Source organism: Equus asinus, chromosome 2 (genome assembly GCF_041296235.1).
Source record: "Equus asinus isolate D_3611 breed Donkey chromosome 2, EquAss-T2T_v2, whole genome shotgun sequence".
In the NCBI taxonomy this organism is placed as follows: domain Eukaryota; kingdom Metazoa; phylum Chordata; class Mammalia; order Perissodactyla; family Equidae; genus Equus; species Equus asinus.
Window position 1 is genome coordinate 27752719 of NC_091791.1, and position 24158 is coordinate 27776876.

Here is a 24158-nt window from a genome sequence, read left to right on the forward strand (position 1 = left end):
AACCCAAGAAAGAAAATCTGAGATGATATGGGAAACGTTCCTGGGCAATTAATTAGCCACGGAAACATTCAGATGATATGAAACCCTCCATAAAAGGTACTAAATGTCACTCCAACATTTCATCCCACTGAAGGGCTAACAGGCAGGCTGAGCCAAGAGTGGAGACCAAGGCTCCCAGCACAAAGCCCCACTTCAGGTTCCATCTTAGTAGTCTTCAGAGGGGCACCAGCAGCACAGGACCATTCCCTGGAGGGCACTTGAATCATCTGAATCAAAGAATATTTCTTTTTTTTTTTAAAGATTTTATTTTTTTCCTTTTTCTCCCCAAAGCCCCCCAGTACATAGTTGTATATTCTTCGTTGTGGGTCCTTCTAGTTGTGGCATGTGGGATGCTGCCTCAGCGTGGTTTGGTGAGCAGTGCCATGTCCGCGCCCAGGATTCGAACCAACGAAACACTGGGCCGCCTGCAGCGGAGCGCGCAAACTTAACCACTCGGCCACGGGCCAGCCCCTCAAACAATATTTCTGACTGTTAAAGTCCTGCCTGATTCCAGCTTCCCCTCAACACTGTGAGGGAGCAAGCTCCTGGCAATTCTTTCTCTCTCTCTGCCCCACTCTCTATTGTTGGTTAACCCAAGGCTCAGCCAAGATTAACATGTGTGCTGGTGGCCCCAGAAACAGAGATGCCTAGGCCACTGGTAGCAGGGAGCAAGGACTGTGCTAATGATGGGAAATGGGGCAGACAGAAAGAGCTTGTCCACTGCATGCTGAGTCGGCCTTGGGCTCACTGGGAATCACAAGCATGGCTGCCAGACTGCAACAAGGGCTCAGGGTGTCAGATCAGTGGCAGAGACTCCCACTTGCTGCCGGAGGTCACAGTGATGTATCCTTCTCTTCCATGGCCCACGTAGCTTCCAACCCCAGAAACATCAGGCAAAATAAGCCACCCTCATGGTACAAATGGGGTATAGTACTCTCAGGAAAGGTCACTCCGCAGACATTAAAATATACTGCGAGTTCCCAAAGCCAACCAGGCTCAGGGCAGAAGGACCAGCACACGAGCCAGCTCCTGGGGCTCTTACCTGACTGGAACACGTATCTGGCCAAGCCCTGCATTAGCTCTGCTGGCCACGTTGGAGGGGCGGACTCCCCTGTTTCTCTCTTCAGACGAAACGTTAACTCAAAGCCAAAACCACTAGGTCCGTCTGTTCCTGTAAATCTGAAAGGAATAAAAAGCAAATGTTTTTAGTTCAAATACCTTAGGAAAAACACTGTTTTGAAAAGTCTAATTAAAGTTCTCCCCTACTTTGGTGGGCTCAGCATCCAAACCCCTCGTCAGAGGAATCTCTCAGGGTGTGAGCCTTCGGGGAGGAAGGACCTCAATAGCCTGTAAGAAGCCAGAACTCCAGCCTCGCCCTCCTGCCCGCCACAGTATACATGTATGACCTCTGTCCAGCCAATCAAATTCCCCTGCTAGCACTCTGAATTACAAGTTCCACATTTTGTGGCTCCAGAACATTCCTTTCTGTGTAATTGAGGTTCCATTACTGAAAATCTTCCTTATTTTTTCAAGCTACTAATAAGCACCCACTTAGTTTGCTAAGGATACATTCCTCCTGTACACTCTGTGAGGACAAGACCCTGTTTCCACTCCCAGCTCCACCCCACCCCACAAGGGTACAGTCCTCGGGCTGAGCTGGCTGGCCTCCAAACTCAGCATTTGCAGACCAGTCCCATGGCAGATTCCAAACACTGGAAGGGAACACATTCTTCCTGAAACCCAGCACCCCACATGCACCCGTCAGTCAGCACATGCTCTTCCTGAAACCAGGCGCCCCACATGCACCTTTCAGTCACTGGAACCTTAAGGAAACATAGTTTGCCCTCCTTTCCATCCCCAAGTGGCCCAGAATGAAGAAAGTTACTGCCTCCGTGGCCACACGCATCACAGAGACAATGAGGCAAGGAAGGAATGCCTCCCTCCCTGAATGCTAGGAAACGCTCAGCAGCCCCAAGTCTCCAGGGAAGTCCTTGAAATGGACTTCTGCCAGAGAGGAAAAGGATGTCGATTAGAGAGCAAGGCCTGACTGGGGGTGACATGCCTTCTCAGGTGAGGGAAGTGTCCAGGGAGGAGTGCCTGAGAGCTGCAGGAGCCTTGCCACCACGCGAAGGGTTAAAAGTTAAGTCTGTTTATGAGTTTATGATATAATTTTCAGTAATTATATCTTGTACAAACATGAGCCACAATGATTATACACATGTAAACTCCTGAGCATACAAATACAAACCATAAACTAAGATGACAGCCAACACCTCCTTGCTAGCCAAGCTACTGGAACAGGCGGTCAGAGGGGAGAATGCTGAAGGGACGATGATACAGTCAGTGCCCAACCCTGGAATTCCACCTGGCATTTTTCCTTCATCCTCATCATCACTCCCAAGAGCCCAGGCCAGGAGACTGGACAGAAGAAGATTCCAAAGTGTCAGAAGCTCTGACACCAGTCCTAGCCTGGCTTATGTACCTGGGTGAGCTCAGCCCTCCTGCCCTTGCTGCAGCGGGGAGGTCACCTCTGATAAGCTAAGTTCTCTAAAGGACTGAAAAGGAATCCTTAAAGTCATCATGGTCATACCCAATTACACTTAAAGGAGATGTCCATGCTTTGCATTTCCTCTGGGTATCTGACAATGTGGGAAGCAGAATCCATTTTGAGGGTATACACCTAGAATTTTGGAGACCAGGCTAGAAGAAGATGCGTGGCAGGACACACTGTAAGCTGTTTTCTTTCCTTGTTGATCTGCCCTGTTTGGGGCAATTCTGTGCAGGGAGGCTAAGTGAATAGCTAAGCAAACTGAGGCTGAAAGAGCTGCCTCCTCGGGGCTGCAGGCTTGAGAGGGATGTGAAAACCTGGGGTAACGCAAGACTGCCTTGGAGTTAAAACTCTACAAAAGGAGATGGGTCACTGGGGCAAAGGGAAGACTTCAGCAGCCACCAATTAGAGGCAGCTTTGTAAAACGTATTAGACCATTACTCCAGGGCTTTCATCTCGGGCCAAGAAAAATACATGATTTCTAACCACAAAAACTTGAGAAACAGACTAAAAGAAACACATTCTTCAGGCTGTGCAATGGGGAGAACCCTCAGATGCAGAGAGAGAAATCATACGCATCCAAGCAGCACCACCTCTCTAAAGACGGCTGTGCACACACGCATGTATGAGTGTGCTTGCACGCACATGCACGTGTACACCATCTGTCTCTACACGGGGCGCTCTCTGGGCCAACTCTGTGGTGGGCAGGCCAGCCCTCACTTGGCTGTCTGGGAGGGACAGGCCCCGCCAGATGGTCTCCACCTGCGTTTGATTACCACCCACCAGGCTGGCTGGACGCAACCTCTAAACTCTGAAACATGAGTTTGGAACGGCCCAGCCTCAGGATAAACATACAACCTGGAGCCTGTCAGAAGGTCTCTTTTTCAAAGCAGACTGCCCAGGCAATAGCTAAGTGACAAGGTCATTCAGTCTTTAAAGTTCCCTGGAGGAGCCTGGCTTGGTCTGGACTTCCTCACGTGAGGGCTTCTCCAGCCAAAGCGGTTTTGTCTGACCAGAGGACGAAGGCCCTCCTAGGGAGCGGCTGTCTCTCAGACTCTATGAGAAAGGAAAGCAGGGGAGGAAATTGGCATGTGCTGCAGAAGGTAGGATCTGGGTCAGAGCAAAGAATTTTTCTAACACAGAAGGGTGCTAAAATATCAGCTGGTGGTAAAGGGGGCCAGTGGAATTCCTAGAGGGATTTTTAAAGGAATACATTACAGAATCTCCCCAGTCTAGCAGGGAGGGGATGAGGGGTTCTAACTGTCTTGTTGCAGAAGGATGGATTAGGTGGCCTCTCGAGATTGTTTCCAGCTCAAGAACTTCTGATCCTGTTCACTGAGGTGCCCAGGGGAGAGGCTGGCTTTGCCTCAGCAGTTTGGTGAGCCTAGCACTGGCTGTGCCAGCCTCAAGAGCAACATCAAACCTGCCAACAGGAGGAACATGTGCCTTCCATCTTAGACACAGTTGCCCAACCACTGGAAGCTGTCCAAAGGTCTGCCCCAAAGCACCTAAGAAGGTACCAATGCCTCCAAGATGCCAAAATGACCACTAAGTACAGGCAGAAGATGAACAGGAACCCAGGAAAGACTTTCCGGAGGAAACACAATGGCCAAGATGGGCAGAAAGAGCTGACCTAAAAGTTGGCATCTCACACTCAACACCACTAGTTACTGGGGAAATTAAAATCAAAACCACAATGAGGTACCACTTCACACCCTCTAGGATGACTAAAATAAAAGATAGACAATAACAAGTGTTGATGAGGATGTGGAGAATTTGGAACACTCACTCATACATGGTGGGTGAGGACGTAAAATGGTGGAACTGCTTTGTAAAACAGTTTGGCAGTTCTTCAAAAAGTTAAACATAGGGTTACCATATGACCCAAAAGTTCCACTCCCAGGTATGTACCCAAGAGAAATGAAAACGTATGTTCACACAAAAACATGTACACTAATGTTCATAGCAGCATTATTCATAATAGCCAAAAAGTGGAAGCAACACAATGTCATCAATGGATGAATGCCTAAACAAAATGTAGAATATTCACACAATGGAATAAAAAGGAATGATGTACTGATACTTCCTACAACACGGATGAACCCTGAAAACGTTATGCAAAGTGAATGAAGCCAGATACAAAAGGCCACTTACTGCATGAGTCCATTTATACGAAATGTCTAGAATAAACACATCCATAGAGACAGAAAGTAGGTTAGTGGTTGCCAGGGGATATGGGGAGGAGAGAATGGGGAGTGAGTACTAATGGGTACAGTTTCTTTTTGGAGTGATGGAAATGTTCTGGAATTAAATAGTGATGATGGCTGCACAACCTTGTGAATATACTAAACCCACTGAATTGTACACTTTAAATGGGTGAATTTCATGGTAAATGAATTATATCTTTAAAAAAAAAAAAGCTGGCATTGAAGGTCCACCTAAATGCTAGGGAAGGCAGGGCCAACCACACCAAGTAAGCCAGGGCTTTGCCTGGCTCTACCTATTAAGAAGCACTATGATTAACCGAATACCTACTAAGTTGGAGGCCTTGGACTAAGCACTTTTCTTATGTCATAGCGTTTAATTCTCCAACAACTCTATGACTCAGCCATTGTTATTCCCATTTAACTAAACATATAAGAAAATGACACGACAGAGTTTAAGTAATATTCCATAAGTCACACAGCAAGCAAGTGATAGAGCTCGATCTGAGGTCTGTCTGACTCCAAAGACCATCTTCTTATTGCTGTGTGACCTCAGGCAAGACATTTAACCTCTCTGTGCCTCAGTTTCCTCATCTATAAAATGGGGATAATAACTGCAACAGTAACTATTTCGGAGTTGTTACGAGGATTAAATGTTTAGAAACTGCCTGGAACACTGTAAGCATTATATTACTTAAATAAAGTGAAGGAGGCCAGTCACAAGCCAGACCACACATTGTATGACTCCATTTATATGGCAGGATAAATAATTTATAACATGTAATATAAATTATATGTATATTATATAAAATGTCTAGAATAGGCAAATCTATAGAGACAGAAAGTAGAGCAGTGATTGCCTGGGGCTGGGAGACTGAGGACAAACGTGCAGTGACTGCCAACAGGGGTGGGACTTCTTTTTAGGGTGATTAAAAAGTTCCAAAATTAGATTATGGTGACGGTTACATAACTCTGTGAATATACCAAAACCCACTAAATTGTACACTTTAAGAGGGTGAATGTATGGTATGTGAATTATATCTCAATAAAGCTGTTTTTAAAAATTGAGTGGAAAAAAACAGACTCAATAGTAAAAAAATTCAAACTATAGATATAGCTAAATCTGCTTTAAGCATACAATAAGATGTTCAACCTCATTCATGATAAGAGAAATGCAACTTGAATACAAATTAAAACAATGCGATACCATTCTTACCTATCAGATTGGCAAAAACTAAAAACGATGAGATCACGTTCTGCTGATGAGGATGTGAGGAAGAGGCCTTCTCAGATGGGGGGCTGCAAATTAGTACAGGCTTTTTTGGGGGGGAAGTTAGCAATACCTAACAAAATTACATAAATATTTACCTGTTGACCCAGCAATCTCACTTCTAAGAATTTGTAATTGCAAAATGTTGGAAACAACCTAAACGCCCACTCATAGAAGAGTGGTTCAAAGAGTACTATGCAGCTATAAGAAAGAACGAGGAAGAGCTCTACAAACTGATGTGGATAGTGTTAAGTAAAAAAAGCGAAAAGGACTATAATATGCTACCTTTCAAGGAAGGAAGAAGGGAAGAGAGGAAAACATACATATACCTGCGCATTTGTGCAAAAAAAAACAGAGGAGGGGTAAATCAGAAGCCTCTAAGATTGCTTGCCTATAGGCGGTGGATGAGAACGAGGTGGAAAGGACTGCGGGGTAAGGGGTGATATTTCTCTGAATATATATCCCGGTGCATGATAGGTGCTCCTAAGACTTAACGAGTGAGCTAACAGGCTGAGGCAGCAGCCCTTTCCATCTAGATCCAGCCTGACTCCAGAGGAAGTGGCCCTGCTGACCTCCAGTTCCTGATACCCAGGAGAAGTGCTCTGGCAATCCTACAGCATAGCTGGCAACAAGCCTTCCCCATGTCACGTCACAAATGTGACCACCCACCTATCTTTTCAAGATGTGTTTGCCCACTGTAAGCCCACAGCTTGGGATGTTGCAACATACTGAAGCTGCAAGGTAAACATTCTTAGCATTGTATAATCACACCCAACTGGGCTCCGGGCTGAAGAAGTGAGCTGCAGGGGAAGGCTGAGGTGACAGCCAGCCCACACGTCCAGGCTTCTTTTACTTCTCTCTCCAAAAACACATAATCTCATCTACTGCTCTGTCTGGGCAGTTTAAATTCCACAACACCGAGTAGGACCCCTGGTCAGTCTGCCCAGAAACAAATGTGAAGAGGCCAGCAAACAAGAAGTGGATCTGGCCCTTCCCCTCATCCTTCTCCTGGCCATCTCCAGACTCCCATGATCTGGGGAGGCTCCAGCTCTTGACCTAGCTACTAAAAAGACTTCATCGTGGGCCCCAGGACTCTGGTGTTGCTGAAGCAGGGTGACCAATTTGTCCTTGTTGGACAAGGACTTTCCTGGCTTTAGAATTAAAAGCCACACATCCCAGGAAAGCCATTAGTCCCAGACAAATTGGGACAGTTAGTCACCCGACACTGAGGTATCACTATCTGGCCCACACAAAGCCAAATGTTACCACATGCAAAAACCATCAAATATGCATCAAGGGCCACCAAAATGTGAGCAGTGCAGGGGCAGAGTCTTTGGAGTTAAGCTGCCTATGCTCAAGTCCTGGCTCTGCCACTTCCTGGCTGTGTGACCTTAGGCAAATCACTTATCCTCTCTGTGCCTCAGTTTCTTCATCTGTAAAAATGCAGATATGAAGAGTGAACCCTAAGGTAAACTAAGGACTCCAGGTGATGATGATATGTCAATGTAGGTTCATTAATTGTAACAAATGTACCACTCTGGCACTGGATGTTGATAGTGGGGGAGGCTGTGCATCTGTTGGGGCAAGGGGCATACGGGAACTCTGTACCTTCCATTCAGTTTTGCTGTGAACCTAAAACTGTTCTAAAAAGTAAAGTCAATTTCATTTTTTATTTATTTATTTATTTTTAAGATTTTATTTTTCCGGAGCTGGCCCAGTGGCCAAGTGGTTAACTTCGCGCACTCTGCTGCGGCGGCCCAGGGTTTGGATCCTGGGCGCGGACATGGCACCACTCATCAGGCCACGTTGAGGCAGCATCCCACATCCCACAACTAGAAGGACCTGCAAGTAAGATATACAACTGTGTACAGGGAGGGTTTGGGGAGATAAAGCAGAAAAAAAAAAAAAGATTCTATTTTTCCTTTTTCTCCCCAAAGCCCCCCGGTACATAGTTGTGCATCTTTAGTTGTGTGTCCTTCTAGCTGCGGCACGTGGGACACTGCCCCAGCGTGGCCTGGTGAGCGGCGCCATGTCCGTGCCCAGGACTCAAACTGGCGAAACCCTGGGCCGCCGAAGCGGAGCGCACAAACTTAACCACTCGGCCACGGGGCCGGCCCCTGTAAAGTCAATTTTTAAAAAATGGAGATATGAGTAGCTATCATACGGTAACTACTTAAATGAGTAATATATAGAAACCACTTAGAACAGCGCCTGGAATGCAGGGGCTACTACCTAAGTGTCAGCTATTAGCTATAGTACTAGCTCCCAGTTTGGGGAATTTACCCTAAGAGAATAACTTGTATTTGGAAAAAGCCTTTTGTGTAAATATATTCAGTCGTATTCACAAGAGTATAAAATTTAGAAACAATCTAAATGGTCTACAAGTAAAGGTATTACAAGTTCTGGTCCATTGTGTGGTGGGACATTACACAGTCTTTAAACACGAGAGTTCTGGAAGCAGAGGACTAGTCTCCAGGCTTTGAGAGGCAAAGGGCTTTCCACCTCCAACTGGGGAGGAAAAAGAGGAAGTTGACATTAGAACTCCATCTACAGCCTCTGTTGTTTGCTGATCACCTATTGTTAACTACAGGACAAAAATATACATAACTCTTTTTAAAGTGGTCATGAAATTGGAACCCTTGTGCATTGCTGCTGTGGAAAACAGTATGGTGGTTCCTCAAAATATTAAACATAGATTTATCATACGATTCAGCAATTACACTTCAGGGTATATATCCAAAAGAAATGAAAACAGGGACTTAAACAGATATTTGTGCACCAAAGTTCATAGCAGCATTATGCACAGTAGCCAAAAGGTGAAAATAACCCAAGTGTCCATCGACGGAGGAATGGATAAACAGAATGTGATATGTACGCACAATGGAAAATTATTCAGCCTTAAAAAGAAAGGAAACTCTGACACATGCCACAACATGGATGAACCTTGAAGACATTATGCTAAGTAAAACAGGCCAGACACAAAAGGACAAACATTGTATGATTCCACTCATATGAGGTACCTAGCACAGTCGAATTTATAGACACATAAAATGGAACGGTGGCTGCCAGGGGTAGGGGCAAGGAGGAGTGGGGAGTCATTTTAATGGATACAGAGCCTCAGTTTAGGAAGATGAAAAAGTTCTGGAGATGGATGGTAGTAATGATAGCACAACAATGTGAAAGTACTTAATTTCACTGAACTCTACATCTAAAAATGGTTACAATGGTAAACTTCCTCTTATGCATATTTTACTACAAACAAATGGTCACGAGAAAGCATGAAACAAAATTCAATATAAAGCGTGATTCAAAATATTTGTGTATATACACACACAATGTAAAAATATATGAGAAAAAGAGAGGAAGAAAACATAATAATAATATAGTGGCTATCACAGTGCAATTTTTCTTTTTCAAACTGCTTTGTATTTTCTAAATTTTCTACCATTTACAATCTCCAGCTCAGGTCATAAAGCCCGCAAGGGCAGGACCGTGTCTCGTTCCCGCTGTACCTGCAGGTCTTGCCTGCCAGGGTTCTCACAGAATCTGTCGGCTAACTGTACATATTGGTGCACCAAGGTTATGACAGGAGAAACCACAGTCATGCCCCCTTTCTCTAGGGGTGGCCTGGATACTTCCATTGGTATCTGGAGCAAGGAATGCTGGGCCAGCTAAGGCTGCTGCTGACCTTGTGAAGGTGGTACCTCTCAAGTCAGGTCTAGGGACTGTGGCTCAGCCTCAAGCTCAATGCTGGTGTGAGAAGAAAAAGAAGAGGGAACCATTTGCTTCAGGAAACATAGGGCAGAGGAGGCCAGTCCAGTCCAATTCCAGAACCAGGGGTAATGTCACCTCATTCCCTACAAAGGCTCCTGATGTCCCTCCTTCCCTACCCGCTGGTCCAGGGCTGGCTAGAGAACTGGGCAGACCAGTCCTCCATCTTCGGGTTGGTCTTCCCTTCTAACCCAGACCTCCTCCTTGGGAATTAGGCCTAGTTCCCTGCCTTGTTGTTGTTCGTGCCGTTGAGTTGATCCAACTCTTAGAGACACTGTGTCCAGCAGGGTGGAACGCTGCCTGGTCTTTTTCCACCATCCTCTCACCTTCCAGCGCTATATCAGACAATGCTCCACTGCTGTACATATGGTTTTTATGGCCAATTTTTTTTAGAAGTGTGTGGCCAGGTCCTTCTTCCTAGTCTGTCTAGTCTGGAAGTGCCACTGAAACCTGCCCACCATGAGTGACCTTGCTGATATTTGAAATACCGGTGGCATAGTTCTCTGACCAAGAAATGAACCCAGGCCGCGGAGTCAGAGTGCTGAATCTTAACCACTAGACTACCAAGGCTGGCTAGTTCCCTGCTTTACCGGGTTGGATATTTGCCCCCAGAAGAAGAGAGCCTCTAGGTCCTGTCCTGGGGGAAGAGACACCATACTTTTTCCTTCCGAAACCTCCCTCCAAGTACACACACACATCTTCCATGCACATCTCTAACAGGCATAGGGTGAAGCCTAGCCTTAGCCCCAGCTGGACCCAGGGCTTACAGAAAGACCTGAACCAAAGACGTCCAGTAGCTCTGGGGCTCTGCACAGGAGGCTGCCCACCTCTTCTCTATGAGCTGTCTGTCTCCCAGGGCAATGCCGAGCAAGCCCAAGGACCATTCATCCAAACTCTGGCACATGCTTGGATTGCCAGTTGCCTTTGCTATTTGCACCAAGTTTCTCAAGAAGGTAAATCTGCTCCAGAGCCCTCGGGCTGCCCCAAGCCCCATGATGCCCTGGAATTAGCCACTGCTCTGCCCCTTACACCTATGCAGAGAATAAAGAGCTGCCTGGCAAAGGGAGGGCACCACTGGAAATCACTTCACCAGGGAAAACAGAATGTGAATATTTCCCTGTGCATGGCCTCTACCTGTCCCCTAGGGGACTTCCTAAGCGAAAAAAGAGGGACAAAAGCCAGAGACTTGCTTTCTCTGGGGCTTGGTTCCTGCCATCTCCTTACCACACACAGTCTCCCCAGGTAACCTCATAAAATGGCTTCAGGCACCAAGCCTCTGTTGAGGATTTCCAAATCTATCCCCAAGCAAAGGACCAAACCCAGACACCTCAAACTCAGTATATACAAATATGAACTCAGTATCTCCTCAGATCTGATCCTTCTCCATCTCTCCCTAACTGAAGAAGAGCACCTCTGCGGTGTCCTGCATAATGGCCCCCAAAGCTGTCGGCATTCTAACCCCTGGAGCCTGTCTGCTGCCTTCTATGGAAAAAGGGGCTCTGCAGGTGTGATTAAATTAAGGACCTTGAGATGGGGAGATGATCCTGGATTATCTAGGTGAGCTCAATCTAATCACACAAGTCCTTAAAAGTGGCAGAGAGAGGTAGATGAGTAGGGCAGAGAGACGTGACATGAGGACTTGGCCTGCCGTTGCTGGCTTTGAAGACAGAGGAAGGAGCATGAGCCAACGAAGGCGCATGGTCTTTAGAAGCTGGAAAAAAGATTCTCCCTCAGACCTTCCAGAATGGAACACAGCCCGGCTGACACCTCGATTTTAGCCCAGTGAGACCCAGGTCAGACTTCTGACTTCCAGAACACTAAGATAACACATGAGGGTTGTTTTAAGCCACTAAAAGTATGGTGACTTATTATGGCAGCAATAGGAAACTAATCCAGCCACCAAATCAGAGTCCCAGGAGTCATCCTCCAGCCCCACCTCGACCCCTGTGCAGCTGGGCAGGCAGTCACCAAGTTCTGTTGACTCTGTCTCCTCCCTCCTCAGCAGCTCTCAAATTTGTCCTCTTCTCTCCATCCTAACTGCCACATCACGGTTGGCTCTCTTCATCCTTCACTTAGATGGCCAACAACGTTCTTTCTCACCAATCTCCGGCCGCCTGCCCTATTTAGTTCTTCACTCCGACATTCCCAAAATAGAATGATATATCTCTCCTCTTTAAAAAATTCTCCAAAGCCCACCCCCACTAAACCTGGACTTCTCAGCTAGTCTCACAAGACCACCATGAACTGGGTCCCACTCACCTCTTCTGCCTCACATTCTAAGCACCAGGCCCCAATGAATGGACTGGCAGAGCTTTGGACACGCTGATGACTTCCTCGCCGCTGAGACTCTGCACAGGTTGTTCCCTTTTTCTTTGCCCTCTGCTAATCTTCAGGAAGGCTAAGGTGCTACCTTCTCTGAGCTGGGTGCCTGTGCTGAATATTTTCTGTTTGCCCTTCCAGGTCCACCCCCACAGTGGCAGGCAGATCCTGAGGTAGCCCCTACGATCTCTGCCTCCTGGTATTCATGCTTTGTAGAATGCCCTCTCCTTGAATGAGGGCAGGACCTGAGACTTGCTTCTAGCAACAGAACATTGCAGGGTAACGGGATATCACTCCCATACTCCCACAATTATGTTACATTATGTAAGACCCCATCTTGCTAGCAGTCACTATCTCTGTCCCTAGCTTTGACGAAGCTTCCACAACTCCTGCAAGGAAAAGAATTCTGCCAACAGTCTGAGGGAGTTGGAAGCAGAAATTTCCCTAGTGGAGCCTCAGATGAGAATGTAGCCCAGCTGACACTGCAATTGTGGCCTTGTGAGACCCTAAGCAGAACACTCACCTAAGCTACAGCTGGACCCCTGACCCAAAGGAGATGTGAAATTATGTGTGTCGTTTTAAGCTGCTAAACTTGTGGTAATTTGTTACGCAGTAATAGAAAACAACACACCCACCTTGCTCTCTGCCCTGAGAAGCCAACCTGTGTGGGGCCCCTGAGCCCTCTGGTTTCCAACTGGGGTTAGCCAGCAGAAGCAAGCGCTGACAGGAAGTCAGGGGGAGGGAGGAGAGAGAGGCCAGAGGCCCCTCCCTGCGGATGGCCTGGGGCTGGTCATGCCCCTCACCGAAGGTTACTGCTATAGGTCACTCTGAAGAGGGACACTCTACACAACTCACTCCCTCCTCTGGTCCCTTCAGTGCTAGGAGAGTAGCAGCCAAGCCAACGATGAGCCCCACCTTAGTGTACTATCCTCTATGATGCCGCTCCTTTATAAACAAACCCTCCTCCGGTTATCCTGTTTTGGAGGGGCTGAACTCTTTCTTGTTGGGACCCTCACCAATATAGGGCACCTACCACCTCTTCCTCACTCCTGTGCAAACATCCATCACAGGACCCCCTTTGCTGCACTGTAACTGCCTTCCTAGCTCCTCCATTAAGACTGGATTTGCCTGGGGCCAGCCCTGAGGCCGAGCGGTTCACGAGCTCCGCTTTGGGTTTCGCTGGTTCAGATCCTGGGTGCAGACCTAGCACCACTCATCAAGCCATGCTGAGATGGCATCCCACATAGCACAACTAGAAGGACCTACAACTACAATGTACTGGGGGGCTTTGGGGAGAAGAAGAAAAAGAAGAAAAGAAAAGAAGATTGACAACAGATGTTAGCTCAGGGCCAATCTTTAAAAAAAAAAAAACCACTGGATTTGCACCCCCAGTGCCCAGCGCAGGGATGCTCAGTGAAGGCTTGCTGAAGACGGGAACAGGGAACAGCCCAACGAGATGAGTGACCTGCTTGGCAAAGCCAGCTGGGACTCTGAAGGCTGTGCACATGGTGGGGGCGGGGGGAGGGGAGGGGGAAGGTAATAAGTCCGAACCAGTGCCACGACTTAGAGCTTCTGAAACTAACCACTGGGGTGCCTGACACCTTGGTCAAGACTCGCAAACAAATATTTTTAAATATATTGATCTGTCAGTTTACACGATAAAGAAATAACTATTTTCTTGGTTCGCAAATGTGGTTAAATTTTTCATAGTGGGATTTGTTTTCCCCATTATGAGAGCAGTATAACAATCATCTGTTACAAAAACAGGAAATCATATATGGTCCTTTACTCGATCATTTCTTTCTTGTTGGACATGAGGTTGCTTCCAAAGCTGCACTCTTTTGTGCTTTGGCAAACATCTTTATGCATATAGCTTTTTTCCCCCAAACAACCCATATTTGGATTATTTCCTTGGGTTTAGGAGTCCCAGAATAATAGATTTTTTTTTTTAAGATTTTATTTTTCCTTTTTCTCCCCAAAGCCCCCCGGTACATAGTTGCATATATATATATATATATATATATATATATATATATTTTTTTTAGTTGTGGGTCATTCTAGTTGTGGCATCACCTCAGCATGGCTTGATGAGCAGTGCCATGTCCGCACCCAGGATTCAAACTGGCAAAACCCTGGGCCACTGAAGCGGAACACATGAACTTAACCACTTGGCCATGGGGCCAGCCCCAGAATAAGAGATTTTAAAGGTTGGTTTGTGGGCCGGCCCCATGGCCTAGTGGTTAAGTTCAGCACATTCAGCTTTGGCAGCCTAGGTTCGGTTCCCAGGTGCAGACCTACACCAATCTTTGGCAGCCATGCTGTGGCAGTGACCCACATACAAAATAGAGGAAGGCTGGCACAGATGCTGGCTCAGGGCAAATATTCCTCAAGCCAAAAAAAAAAAGAGGAAGATTGGCAGCGGATGTTAGCTGAGGCCAAATCTTTCTCAGCAAAAAAAAAAAGATATTCTGTGAGCACTTAGCAAAGGAGGTGTTATCTCCAGGATGCAGCTGTGTGTGTATGTGCATGTGTGTGTATAACCAAGACTGCATCATGGTATCATCTGGGGCTAACTTCATCCCCCTTTTTGGGTCGGGTCACCAAATTGGTGGGTCAGGGAAATGAGGCAGGCCTGTGCTGTGACCCCCAAACAATCCTCATTCCCCAAACACATCCTCCACCCCATACCATGACTCCTGCTGACCCCTCAGCCTGGAAGGCCCTTCTAATCCAGCTTTATCTTCTCAAGTCCTCTTGTCAAAGCCCTTTTCAAATCACATTACCATGTCTGAAAGTGAAATCATGTTCTTTTCCCATGCCATGTTCTCTCAAAGTACTGTTTTCTCTCTAAGACAGTACCTCACAAGGTCTCCCTTACATTTTAAGCAGGGATCTCTCACATTGTTGGACTCTTGCCATTCTTCTACTCCTCCATAGTCTCCCTAAGTGACAAACGCTGAACACAGAATGATGCTACACACTTAGTAGGTATGTAATAGATATCAATTGACTGACTACTGGTGACATACACATGCTGAGACTTAAATACACGTTTACTAACTAGACTGAATCTGAGAAAAGAAGCACAGTTTTACATGATTTAGTATAATGGGTGAGGGGTAAGACAGTAAAGGCCAGCCCAAGGTTATGGACTAAAGGGCTTAGGCAGAGTGGTGAGCCTGCCAAGATTGCAGAGAAGCTGGGAAGTAAGGAAGGCAGACGTCAAAGAACCTTAGTCTTGGGTTCCTTGAACCCTTTGGAGGTCCCAGGGGGGACTTAGGGTACAAACTGCATAAAATTATACCACCCTAGGATCCCAGTGAGGAGCCCAGTGACATGGGCAAGAACATAGGCAGTGGAGGTCGCCTGAGCTGACACAAACCCCAGCTCCACCACTCTCCAGCTGACCCTTGGGCAGATTAACTTCCACGTGCCCCAGTTTCCTCATCTGTTAAACTGGGACAAGAATACTTGCTTCACAGGGCAACTGGGAGGCTTTTAATAGCATGACACAGGGTCCAGCACCCAGCAAGCACCCATACACGGATGCTAGTATTCATCCTTCCTTTGCTTAGTGCTCACTAACAGCAGTCCCTGCTCATCATTCCTTCCTAACATTAGCAGACACCTCTAGCTTCCCCAACTTCTGGACTCTGAAGCTTTATCAGCCCCGTCCTTCAGGAGCTGCCCAGGTCTTCGAGCTTTGCCCAAGTTCCTGATGTCGTATCCCTCCCAGAATCCTCAAACCAGGCCCAAGTTTCTTCCTGACTGACAACATTCTTTGAGGGACATTAAAATAGAATTCAGTAAACAATTACTAAATAAACATTTGCAAAGATTATGTTTCCATTCTGAACAATTCACAATTACTGATATTTCATTAGCTGTTTTGAAATGGTGTTTGGTGACTATACAAGGTACTATAGTACTGGTAGTAAAACTCTGTAAAATTCTTTTGAAATATGTTTATATGGTAATATTCTGACATAGCTAAGGTTTTCTAAAAAACTTCTAGCTATATTATATTAATTTTGTATACTCTTAAAAAAAGAAAGAAAGAGCAAAACCACATCAGCTGAGACTCTGCACCCCCACACTGAGCTGGGAGTCTGGTGAAGCTCCAGCGCAGGGCAGCTGCCTTTGAGTTTTAACTCTGAGTAGTAGATGCTCTTTCCACTACACACCATCCAACCAGATTCATGGAATGCGTTTGCCTCACTCAAGTAGATATTTCCTGAGATCCCTTGCTGGGAGCCAAGGACTGCGTTCCCACAGCATTACTCAAGTTTAAAAACAGTAGCTCCCAGGACTGATTCAGCTGAGGATCCAGACAAATTCACCTGGCTCCCAACACTTAGGGTGGCTTAACTCTATCCTGAGCTTTCAGTGAGCAAAGAGCTTCCCATACAGACACTGAATCTAAGAAAAGCACCAAGCCAAGAGCAGCAGACCCTTTCTCTGCAGGGTGGGGAAAGCTCACAGTTCATGGAGGTCTTAGTTCAAATGGTATATCTTCAAGGAAGTCATCACTGATTACCTGCTAAATGCATCCTCTCCACCCACCTTAACCCCTACTTCTATCTGGGTTCTCTCCAGTACATCACCCCTGCTTTATTTTCAACATGGAACCAGCATTATCTAAAACTACGTATATATTTTACATGTTTCTCCTATTAAAATGTAAGATCCATAAGAGCAGAAACCTTGCCTGTCTTGCTCCCATGATACCCCCAGCATTTAACAGAGCGCCAGACATTCAGGTAATGTGCACTGAACACTTAGGGAAATCAGTTAAGGGCTTACCTTGTACCAAGCAGGTCCTGGGGGTACTCCACACCTCAATAAAGCAAGGTTCAGACATTTTTATCAAAATCACACCCCTCCTCCCAGAAAAAGGCTCTGATCCCTATGAAAATGCCTGTGGAGTGTCAATCCTCTTATGGGAACAAGGGTCCAGCCTGAAGAAAAGCCCCCTAAATGAGCTAAATGCTCAGACTCAGCGCTGGGCCAGAAGAATCCCTCGCCTCTGGTGTGAGAACGCTTTCCTAACAGTCAGAGAAACCCCAAAGCAAGGGCTGCCTCCACCTTATTCATTCACTCAATACATATTTGTTGATGCACTGAGGAAACATCAGTGCATAAAAGAGATACACCCTACCCTCCAGGAGCTTACAGTCCAGTGGAAAGCAGGGGAGACTGACAACAAGCAAGACAAAAAAGTAAAGTTAGATGGTGATAAGTGCTTTAAAGAAGAATCCAGCAGGAAACAGAGACAGCGCCTTGTGGAGGGGGTGCAGGGTTCCCACTTTAAATAAGGAGGTCAGGTAAGTCCTCACTGAGAGGTGATATTTGAGGAAAGACCTAAGGAGGTGAGGGAGTAAGGCATGGAGCTATCTGAGGGTAGAGCTTTCTAGGCGTGGGGAGAATAAGTGCAAAGGTCCTGAGGCAGCAGAGTGCCTGGCACTTTGGAGGAATAGCAAGGGACTAGAATGGGGGCAGCAGAGCGAGGAAGAAGGAGAGCAGCAAGGGATGAGGTAGACTGAAGGACATTTGAGGCTCCGGTTGTTGGCTTTTACTCAAGTGAGGTGGGAAGCCACTGTACGGTTCTGAGCAGAGGAGTGACATGCATGAGATGCTGTGGGTACTGCCCCCAGCTACAAAGCTAGCACAGAACTAAGAGATCCACATCAGCAATGTTCCTACAAAGCTCCAATCCCAACGGCTCACTACTCAGCTACTGCCTTCCTTCTGGGTCCTTTCTCTGTGCAAAACCCCTGGCTACAGGAATGAAAAATGGCCAGACTGGCTCCAGGAGGGTGGGAATCCAACATGTCTGCAACCTGATATACTGGAAAAGCTAGAGCGGGAAGCAGAAGGGGTTAGGGCAAGCCATGGTGTCGTCTGTCGGTTTTCTCTACATTTTTCCCTCTAACCAACCAAGCTTTTCAGAAGCATTTAGGAGTCAAATCCATCACAGGCAGAAAGTGCAGGCAGCCAGCTTGACCCTGTGGGAGCAGGAGCCTGGGCCAGGCCCCATTCTCTAGTAGTTGCCCCTCCCCACAGGCATGGCTCCTGAGCTCCTGACCTCATGTTGAAAAGCCTGAGATCAGAGTAAGGGAAACCAGTGGTCAGAGGCAGGGCTCCAAGCGCCCCCAGGCACCACAGGGAGGTCAGTACTGGAAAAACAAAAATGTCTCCTGGATTGGCCTCCTTATGGCAAAGCTGGTTCTACGAATGGGGACTCAAGACGCCTGAATAATGTGGGAGGGAGAAGGAAGGAAAGGGATCTTTGAAGGCCACTATCTTTTACTAACCTGCTAATAAGGGCCTGGAGTCCAGTGAACCATATCTCTCTGAGAAGCTGCTATGAACCCACACTCTCACTGACAAATGGGCAACTGGCCCAGCCCCAAACATAGCCCTGGCCATGTTTCTGAGCCTCAGGACACCTCCTTGCAAAGAGCCCTCCACTAGGCCTCAACGCATGGACTGCAGAAAAGGAGGCAAGGAGGTTCCGTGTGATGACCTTAGGCTCCGAGGCTGTATCAGGCCCACCTCCACACAATGTATTTCAGTTCAAGGACCCTTCAGCCGAAAAGACTGGAGGCTTCACGAAGACCAGCACTAGAAGTCTGCTGTTGCTTACTATACACCTCGTGCCCAGAACTGTCCCAACAATGACCATCCCTGTAACGAATGAATGGCTGGCCTCCAAACGAAGAAGACAGACCAGTGATCAATGCTGAATGGAAACCAAGTGTCCCCACCCATCACCTGGTAGACCCAGTGCTAGAAGAGAACAGCAGGCCACCCTTTCTCCTAGATCCATTGATCAGATCCTGCTGCAAACATACAGCATTATTACATTATTTGATTCCCATCTACGGCATAGATGGTAGCCCATTTATTTCAGGCAATTACCTAAAAAGGGTCTCACTCTTCTTTGTCTTTGTGTTTATACTGGTGAATCTTCTGTATACCTTGGGAACAAGGAGCGTGGGGCACTCTGTAAGCCCAGTCTCAGTCTTCTGTATCCATATAGCCAAGAAAGGGAGAAATAAGGAAGCATACTCTGTTTATTTCCAGCTGACAGTGATCATCAAACCTAATCACTGATCACCTCTCTAAGGGGAGAACAACAGGAACAACACACCCTTGGAACCACCACCACCCTGTGTGGTGATTTCTTTTTAAAGGATCAAGGTATTAACTGAGAGGTGGAGGGCCAGCACAGTTGGTACATTTACGACCTAAACTGCTCTTCACTTCTATGAAAAGTCAAGCAGCAAAAAAAAGGATGTAGTGAATGCACATGGCAATGGGTAGGTTCCCTCTTCCCAAGCAAATGTGCTGTTTCCTGGGGCTGGTCCCCAGGCCAAGTGGTTAAGTTTGCATCCTCCGCTTCAGTGGCCCAGTGTTTCCCCGGTTAGGATCCTCGGCTCAGACATGGCACCACTCATCAGGTCATGTTGAGGCAGCGTCCCATAGAGCACAACCAGAGGCACTCACAACTAGAATATACAACTAGGTACCGGGGAGCTTTGGGGAAAAGAAGTAAAAAAAAGATTGGCAACAGATGTTAGCACAGGTGCCAATCTTTAAAAAAAAAAAAGTGCTGTTTTCAGAATTTGGAACCCTAGCAGCCTCGGGCCAGCTGTATTTAGGAAATAGCATTAGCCAGGTAGTGGGGAAGCCTTGGAAGATGTTAAGTCCCAAACTGAGGGAACTCACAGAAGACAGAAGCCCTACACACACCTGGGACATGGGCATTACTCATGAGGGATTATTTACAGAAATCATCATGAGGACAGATACAGGATTGCAAACAAAAGGATTAGGAATGATTTTTTTTCCCCTTCTCTAATTTCCAACATTTTTGGTAAAATGGTTGAACTGTCTTTATAAAAGAAAAAAGTGCATTTATAACTAAAAAGTGACTACAATAATGGATGGAACAGGAAAAGCACAGGCCAGGAAAGTTTTGGATTTTGGAAAGGCTTCTTGAAGTTGGTTCAACTAAGACAGTCTGAGGTCTGGCTGGGGCCTCAGGAGCCTGGTGTACTCAATTCTCATCTAAGGCAAGGTTAAGCTCACTAGGGTCTAGAGAGGACAAGTTTGTACACCAGTCTTTCTACAGTCTCTACTGGATGGCACAATCAATCTTGAACCTTGGGACTGAGGCTGTAGGCCCAGTACCAGCTATAGACTTTATGGAAGATATCATCATTGGGGAAAAGAAGGTATAGAACTCATCAGCCAGCCCCTGTTAAAACCAACAGAGACGGAGGAATTCAGATGTGGACCCAGCAGCCACTCACGGGAACTAACACACATAATGGCTTGAGAAGTGACCAAAAGGAAAATACGCCAGAAAACATAATTAGCCCCATTGTATGAACTCCTGATGTGAGAAAAAGGGTCTATGTGGTCGGGGATGAAGTAGGGAATGGGAGGTGAGGAACAAGAACAAAGATATGTCACTGAAGAAGAGATACAGATGGCAGATAAGCATATGAAAAGATGCTCAACATCGTATGTCATTAGGGAACTGCAAATTAATACAACAATGAGACACCACTCCACTCCTATTAAAATGGCTAAAATAAAAAAAAAAAAACGACAGTACCAAATGCTGGTGAGAACACAGAACAAGAGGAACTCTAATTCACTGCCGGTGGGAATGCAAAATGGTACAGCCCACTTTGGAAGATAGTTGGCAGTTTCTTACAAAGCTAAACATAGTCTTACCATATGATCCAGTAATTTTACTCAAATGAGTTGAAAACTTATGTCCACACAAAAACGCACATATGAATGTTTATGGCAGCTTTATTCAAAATAGCCAAAAATTAGAAGCAATCAAGATGTCCTTCAATAAGTGAATGGAGAAACTATGGTACATACACAATGGAATATTATTCAGCAATAAAAGGAAATGAGCTTTTAAAAGCCTCCAAGCCATGAAAAGACATGATGGAACCTTAAACACACACTGGTTAGGGAAAGAAGTCACTGTGAAAAGGCCACATACGGTATGATTCCAACCATATGATATTTTGGAAAAGGCAAAACTAAAAAGACAGTGAAACAATCAGCGATTGCCAGGGGTTTTGGAGGAGGGAAGAAAGGATAGAGAAGCCAATCACAGGGCATTTTTAGGGCAGGAAACTATTCTGCATGATACTCTAAATGTGGGTACAGGACATGTGTTTGTCAAAACCCATGAACTGTATAACACAAAGAGTGAACCCTAATGTAAACTAGGAATATTAATTAATAACAATGTATCAGTACTGGTTCATCAATTGTAACAAATGTACCAAAGTAATGCAAGATATTAATAATAAGAGAAACTATAAGGAGAGGATAAAAAGGGTGTATGGGAATTCTCTATACTATATGTTTAATTTTCTATAAACCTAAAACTGTTCTAAAATATAAAGTCTATTAATTAAAAAAGTCATTACAGAAATTAAAATATTAAAAACAATCTGCACAGATATAAGGACAGAGGGGAAAAAATATCTTCTGCAGGGTGATAAGACATCTTTATATCAGAACAAAAATCCTTCCCAGATTGGCACTGCAGACACCTCAGCTAGATGGTATGGGTACCCCCAGCTTTGAAGTGTTCCTCATTTCCACCCCCTCCCCTCTCGCCCCAGGAGAATGATCAGCTACTCCATACATCCTGGTCAAGACATGTGCTGGACTGTTGGAATGTTGGACACATCGCTGACCACACAAGAAGCGTGACCATGTGAATTTGACATCCAAGCTGCAGAAGCCTTGACTTGAGAGATGACACAGGATCCGGTCACCTACTCTCCGGTTTTACCCTCCTTGCCATTATCTAGCAGGATTCTGTCTTCTCCATAAAGCTGCTTCAACATCCAGCTCAACATTTCCCCTACAAAGCACTTCCTGTTTAACTATTCACACTCCATTAATCCAAGATACCTTTGAACTTAGGCGCTTAATTGTAATAGGAGTCTCCAGGCGCCCCCGCCTTCTCTCTCTGCACAGGTAGAGGAAGGGAAGGGTGAGGACAGCTGGAGCCAAACTGCCTGGGTTTACAGCCCAGCTCCAGCATTCACTGGCTGGGTGGGTAAGTCCCTTAACATCTCTGTGCCTCAATTTCTGAGATTAATGAGATTAATAATACCTATGCCACAGAGCTGTTGTGAGGATTAATAGAGCCTTGCACACAGTAAGAGCTTTAAGTGTTTGCAATTATTACTACGTTTTAAGTTTCTTGAAGCATGGACGATCACAGGGTGAGGGGAGACAGCCTCAAAGCCACAGAAGTCAGGCAAAGCCAAAAGCTGCTCCCAGCCCCAATCCTCATTGTCCTCTTCTTTCCCAGGGACTTTGCCATCTCTTACCGAGAAGATGCTGTGTTTTTCAAGGACAGGAGCTGGGTATGACTTCTCATTGTAATGTCACACTCCCAGTGGAACATATCATCTTCTCCAATGTTCTGCCTGTACCGGGGACTCAACATAGCTTTGCTGGTGGAGTGTGTTGCACAGACCAATGCCCTGTGGCAGAGAGCTCAGCAGGCAGGTCAGCGAGCTGCAAAAGTATGTGCAGGGGTGAGGACACCATTCCTCCGGGGCCCAAGTCCCAGAGGACAGATCACTCCACACATATCCTACGACCAGACATAGACCTGAGCTACTGAAACAGGAAATATAGCTGAGTGGGACACCCCAGAGGTAGGATGGAGGAATGAATTTAGGAGTCAAAGGCCAAAGTCCAGAGTCAGAGCCTCTGAGTCAGAATACTGGGCAAGGGAGGTGCCGGTAAACCCAGACCCAAAACATGGCAGCCATGAGGATGAGCACTCAATATGGAAAAAGCCGTGATGTGGAAGATGGGAGCCTAGAACAGTGGGCTGAACAGGGAAAAATCTTGGGATGAGAGAGCCGATCATGTCAAACCCAGAGGCTTCCAAGTCTCTGCCTCTCCCTGTGGGAAGAAAAGGAAACCTCTCAGTGTTAACCGGTGCCACTCTGGCCGGGCAATCACTCCCCAGTAATCAGGTCTCTCGGGCTTTTTAAAGTGAGTTTGACTGGGCCAGTTCAAGGAATCTCTTTCCAACTGTCCCCCCGCTGCTGAGGGACTCTTTGAATTGGAGAACTTGGAATCCCTAGCCTATGAGGAAGAGATAACCCATGCTTCAAATGAAATGCTTTATAAAGGATGAAGCCACATACCCACAGAGATCTGCTGGGAACCCCATAATGCCTTAGGTCTTCCAGTGGTTACAAAAGAAAAGGAATTCTCAATGTTTCAAAATTCTGAGATCTGGGGCCTGAAATCCAATCCAGAATGGTGGTTTCAGCTTCAGGGAGAGCTCTAGCCCCGCTGCTGACCCTTATTCCCACCCTGGGCCAAGACCAAAGGCCCCTCACTCTTTCTAGGTGGCCCAGATCCCCCGCCCTTAGCAGAGAGCACCACCATTTCACACAAACAGTCAAACACCTCTGAGATGAAAGGGAGGGACCAAAGCCTCAGGGAGGCCTGCCCTCCAATGAGCCTACAGAGCACTTCCTCAGCCTGCTGTGCCCACCGGGGGCAGGGCTGGGACCCGCCATCTGTGGGTGGCTTAGAGATGCATTCCAGTTGTCAGCTTCTGGGGAGCCTGGGAAGAAAGCAAAGGCCCAACCAGAGGAGGGACCATACTCGCAAGACAGGTGTGTTATAGCAAAGGCAGGATTTCCATTGGAAACCCCAGGGGATGAAATGGCACATTAAAAAGTTCCTGCAAATCAAGCTTTGAGGAGGGAAAAATTAGCATTTCCCAACTGCAGGGGACCAAGGCCACACAAAACAACAAATGGAAAAGTTAATCTGTATCCAGTGTTTTAATAAATAACTCATTCGTGCAGAGCCCAGCTGAGAGGAACCTGAAGGGAAAAGGAGGTTCTCCACCAACCCAGGAGAGGAAGCCACAGAAAGCCAGCACGCAGCAGTCCCAGCCCCAAGGGGTGCAAGAACAACT

General features: G+C 46.5%; 1 protein-coding gene across 2 annotated transcripts in view; it reads right to left on the reverse strand.

Moving 5' to 3' along the window:
• SUFU (SUFU negative regulator of hedgehog signaling) overlaps nt 1-24158 on the reverse strand; it is a 116108-nt gene that overhangs the window by 81867 nt on the left and 10083 nt on the right. For both annotated transcript variants that reach the window (XM_014851981.3, XM_014851971.3), the window contains exon 3: nt 1082-1218. In XM_014851981.3, the coding sequence (XP_014707467.1) occupies nt 1082-1218 (137 nt within the window). The remainder of the gene's footprint in view (nt 1-1081; nt 1219-24158) is intronic.